The sequence below is a fragment of the Dipodomys spectabilis genome, unplaced genomic scaffold, assembly GCF_019054845.1.
Source record: "Dipodomys spectabilis isolate Male_0828 unplaced genomic scaffold, ASM1905484v1 ptg000180l, whole genome shotgun sequence".
NCBI lineage: Eukaryota > Metazoa > Chordata > Mammalia > Rodentia > Heteromyidae > Dipodomys > Dipodomys spectabilis.
This window is the reverse complement of record NW_024870857.1, coordinates 1,727,770-1,733,100: the sequence shown is the minus strand read 5'-3', so window position 1 is coordinate 1,733,100 and position 5,331 is coordinate 1,727,770. Positions and strand designations below refer to the sequence as shown.

Sequence of the window (5,331 nt, the reverse complement as noted above, 5' to 3'; positions counted from 1 at the left end):
CGAAGGGGGTCAGAGCAGCGATTGGAGCTGAGCATTGGAAGCGCCTTATAGAGACTGCGCGGTCCCCGCCCCCTTTCCCGCCAGCCTCAATGAATTAGAGCTGTGTTTCCCAAACTTGCCTGATCCTAAGCAGTCTCTCAGGCCCCAGTTAGAGATCCAGGTTCCGGAGCACCTCCCTTCCCGAGTGATTCAGTGAGCCTACGGGCGGAGCCGAGGAATCTGTAATTTTAACCGGCTCCCCACGTGATTGTCGTGAACAAGCAAGTTTGGGAAATATTGAATTAAAGGAAACGGGGCCTGGCTGCAGAAGCAGCCTCCACTAGGGGGCTTCGGCGGGAGGATTCCCGGGGGCGTCGCCTGCTTCCGCCGCCGCCTCCTTCAGTGAAAGTCCCTTTTGGGTCCAGCAGCCTCAGTCACCGCGCTCCCTCCAGCCGGGCGGGGGACACCCGAGGTCTGCGTGGCCCCCGCGCCGCCACGCCCAGTGGCTGTTGGAGCCCGGCGAGCAGGGGGAGGAGCCGCTGCCAGTGGAGGCGGAGGAGGGAGAGGAGGCGGAGACGGCAGAGAAGGCGGAGAAGGCGGAGAGGAAGGTGGAGGCGGAGGCGAAGGTAGAGGAGAAGGTAGAGGCGGCCGGGAAGGTGGAGGCGGCGGCGGGGAAGGTGATCGCCACCGAGAAGGTGGAGACGACAGCGGGGAAGGTGGACGCTGCCGGGAAGGTGGAGACGGCGGAGAGTCCGGGCCGCCGGGCTGAGCTCAAGCTCGAGCCCGAACCCGAGCCGGTCGGGGAGGCGGAGCAGGAGCCGAAGGGGGAGCCGAAGCAGGAGCTGGAAGATGAGACCCCAGAGCGGAGCGGCGGTGGTGTGGGCAGCAGCGACGAGGTTCCTCCCCCTACCCTTCCCTCCGATCCCTCGCGGCCCCCCGATCCCTCTCCGCGCCGCAGTCGTGCCCCACGTCGCCGACCCCGGCCCCGGCCCCAGACCCGGCTCCGTACCCCGCCGCAGCCTAGGCCACGGCCCCCGCCCCGGCCCCGGCCCCGGCGCGGCCCTGGGGGCGGCTGCCTGGATGTGGATTTTGCGCTGGGGCCACCAGGTTGTTCCCACGTGAACAGTTTTAAGGTGGGAGAGAACTGGAGGCAGGAACTGCGGGTCATCTACCAATGCTTCGTGTGGTGTGGAACTCCGGAGACCAGGAAAAGCAAAGCAAAGTCGTGCATCTGCCATGTGTGTGGCACCCATTTGAACAGACTCCACTCTTGCCTTTCCTGTGTCTTCTTTGGCTGCTTCACAGAGAAACACATTCATGAGCACGCCGAGACAAAACAACACAACTTAGCAGTAGACCTTTATTACGGAGGTATATACTGCTTCATGTGTAAGGACTATGTGTATGACAAAGATATTGAGCAAATTGCCAAAGAAGAGCAAGGAGAAGCCTTGAAATTACAAGCCTCCACCTCAACTGAGGTCTCTCACCAGCAGTGTTCAGTGCCAGGCCCCGGTGAGAAGTATCCAACCTGGGAAACAACCAAACCCGAGTTAGAACTGCTGGGGCACAACCCACGGAGACGGAGAATTGCATCCAGCTTTACCATCGGCTTAAGAGGACTCATTAATCTTGGCAACACGTGCTTTATGAACTGCATCGTCCAAGCCTTGACCCACACTCCCATCCTGAGAGATTTCTTTCTCTCCGACAGGCACCGATGCGAAATGCCCAGCCCGGAGTTGTGTCTGGTCTGTGAGATGTCTTCTCTCTTTCGGGAGTTGTATTCTGGAAACCCGTCTCCTCACGTTCCCTATAAATTGCTGCACCTGGTGTGGATACATGCCCGCCATTTAGCAGGGTACAGGCAACAGGATGCCCACGAGTTTCTCATTGCGGCGTTAGATGTCTTACACAGGCACTGCAAAGGTGATGATGTAGGCAAGGCAGCTAACAACCCCAACCACTGTAACTGCATCATAGACCAAATCTTCACAGGTGGCCTGCAGTCTGATGTTACCTGTCAAGCCTGCCATGGTGTCTCTACCACTATAGACCCATGCTGGGACATCAGCTTGGACTTGCCTGGATCTTGCACCTCCTTCTGGCCCATGAGTCCAGGGAGGGAGAGCAGCGTGAATGGAGAAAACCACACACCAGGAATCACTACCCTCACAGACTGCTTACGGAGGTTTACAAGGCCAGAGCACCTAGGAAGCAGTGCCAAAATCAAATGTGGTAGTTGCCAAAGCTACCAGGAATCTACCAAACAGCTCACAATGAAGAAACTACCAGTTGTTGCCTGTTTTCATTTCAAACGCTTTGAACACTCAGCCAAACAGAGGCGCAAGATCACCACATACATTTCCTTTCCTCTTGAGCTGGATATGACACCGTTTATGGCCTCAAGTAAAGAGAGCAGAATGAATGGACAGTTGCAGCTGCCAACCAATAGTGGAAACAATGAGAATAAGTATTCCTTGTTTGCTGTGGTTAATCACCAAGGAACCTTGGAGAGTGGTCACTACACCAGCTTCATCCGGCACCACAAGGACCAGTGGTTCAAGTGTGATGATGCCGTCATCACCAAGGCCAGCATTAAGGACGTACTGGACAGTGAAGGGTATTTACTGTTTTATCACAAACAGCTCCTGGAACATGAGTCCGAAAAAGTGAAAGAAATGAATACACAAGCCTACTGAAGCGACACACCGACCTACCTGTAATGGAAGATGATGACACCTGTGCTACAACTGGCATCGAGATTTAAAGAACCTACTTGACCATGGCCCAGGGGCCTGACAGAGTAAGGACTGAACAGTATCCAGTGTCCAAAAGGTCCCGATTGGAAAAGAAAATAGAAGGGGAGGGAGAAGAGGCTCTAGTCAAAGCAGTCACTTGAAGGAAATTAAATGTCAGGAATGCTCTGGGTGGGAAAGGCAGAAGCAGGCAAATCGTGACACTGGTACATCTATATTCCTCCAAAAGGTTGTGTGGGAAGGTGGGGGCGGGAGGGGGGAGGTGTGGGGGGTTGTTGTGCCCTTGTAACCGTAAAACATCTTTCTCCATGGGTGTTTCAGCTTCAATTGACCAATCACATAACAGTTACACATTTGGGAGGAAAAAAAAGTTTAAAAAAATGTAGCCCATTCATTGTGGACATGGGTCTGAAAGCAGAAAAGTGGAGGAGGCAGGGATATCTCATTGACAAACACCTTTGCCAGTTTCTTTGTATTTGTGATTTTTGTGCTATTAAATGCAATTGCAGTATTAAAAAAAAGCCCATATGGGCTTTTGAAAGAAGAAGAAATAAGGGGGCTTGTATATGAGAAGCAGTCATTCCAAAAGTAGAGAAGACAAAAATGTTGTAAGATAAGCAATCAGCACAGACAGGCCTCAGCTGACAGTGTAGTGTGTGCGTGTGTAAAAAAAAATGCTGTATGATATACTTGAGCAAATCAATGAATCTCTTTGCGATTGTTTTCTCATCTGTAACATGCAGACAATACCTTAAAGGGTTGTTGTTAAAGATTACATGATATAAAATGTGTCAAAGTATAAAGTAAAGGCTTGGAAGCTTGTAGGGACTCAGTAAACATTTGTTGGATCTGAATTGGAAAATTCTTTGCGCTGGGCTTCCCCTCCCCTGACGCCCCACCCCCAACCTCCCCTTCCCCATTGTGAATACAGCAGAGGTGAAGGTCAATCTCAGTCTCTATCCTGAGACCCAAGGAGAGGAAGGACGTATGTCATATGCAAGTCACACACATACACACATGAATGATTTTAAGAACTCTCTCCCCAACATTATCAACTTGATGCCCTCCTCCAGGCATTGTTACTGTGTATCAGGCATCACATTCAGCATCATACCTGGGATTGGGGTTGAGAGGAACCAACTGTCCCCCAAGGGTCATTATTCTTGTCATTTGGAAGCAAGTCATGAACCCTAGTGATGGAATTCTTGTCGCCACATGAGAGTAATTGGTGTGGGTTTTTTTTTTTGCACGGGGGAGGGGGGATTCCTTCTAAAAGCATTATGGGTATAGCTGCCACATTTACCCACAGGCAGCAATCTGGAGAAAGATTGTTTTCCAAAGCTCACCTGGACCATCAACCCAGGGATGTTGATAGAATGACTCATTGACCCTTCTCTGATCCTGATTGAAGGCAGAGAGCTAAGCTGAAACAGAGGTAAGCACTATGTATCCTCTTCAGTTGCCTAGAAGATCCTGGGAGGGGATCAAATGTGCGTCAGATTCACAGGGCTTGGTCCACTGTCTCTGATTAAAGGCCATGGCATTTAAGTCTACTTCATGGTCACCTCATAGATCTATTCATGTGGTGGCAAATACACCCCTCAATGAGCTCACAGGCTTTCTTTTTTGGTGCTGGGGATGGAATCCAGGGCCTCACACATATTAGGCATATACATATTAAGCTATGCCATTGAGTTCCACCGTTAACCCCACAAAGGTCTGCTTATGGCAAGACCTGCATCTATTCTGTACCCAGGCTGCATTCCCAGCTCCTGGCACAGTTCTCAGCACATAGTAAGTAGGTATTTAGAGCATTTACTGAGTGAGTGGTTGGGTGCATGGATGGATGAATGAATGAACTGATAGATACTCCCTGTCATAATCAAAATGTCTTCAATACTCAGGACTGATAATCATTAGGAGCAAATGTTTTGTTGTTATTTTTTCATGTCTTTAGGATAAAGGAGCTCAGGAAATAGTGGCTTCAGGTGTTGCTTGGCAACTGGCTATCTGACATGTGTCCAGTAGCCATACTAGATAAGACACAGCCATACCCTCCTTCCTCGTGTTTGCCACAGGAAGACTTGTGTTAGGCATGCACTAGCAGATTCTGACTGCTTGCACAGAAACTGCTTCTAAAATGTCTTAAACATTTTGAAACATTCAAAATTTCAAAAAAGGTACAAAAGGAAATATATATATGTATCCCTTATTCAAGTTTACCTATAACATTTTATTCCCTTTGCTTTATCATTTGCACATGTGCACTCTTTCATAAATGTGTGTGTGTGTGTGTGAGAGAGAGAGATTGAGTGTGTTATACATTATGAGAGAGAGAGAGAGAGAGATTGAGTGAGTGTGTTATACATATGACTCAGGGCCCTTCATCCTGGAATAACTCAATGGGCATTTCCTAAGAACAAGCATACTCCCTATGTCACCACAGCATAATTTCAGCAACATTCACAATACAGTAATTTTAAAAATTAATCTCATGTTCATACTCCAATTTTGTCTGTTGACCCAGAAATTTCCTTTGTATCATTTCCATTTTCACTCTTCTATGATTAAGATCTGGTCAAAGATGAAGAAT

At 49.4% G+C, this 5,331-nt stretch overlaps 1 protein-coding gene across 1 annotated transcript; it reads left to right on the top strand.

The window, feature by feature from the left end:
• Positions 1 to 431: 431 nt before the first annotated feature.
• Usp27x (ubiquitin specific peptidase 27 X-linked) lies at positions 432 to 2,968 on the top strand (the record flags this gene model as incomplete). The annotated part of the gene is made up of 1 exon (XM_042695277.1): positions 432 to 2,968. A coding segment is annotated over one exon (2,250 nt), but the record flags the coding sequence as incomplete, so codon positions are not given.
• Between the last annotated feature and the right edge of the window lie 2,363 nt (positions 2,969 to 5,331).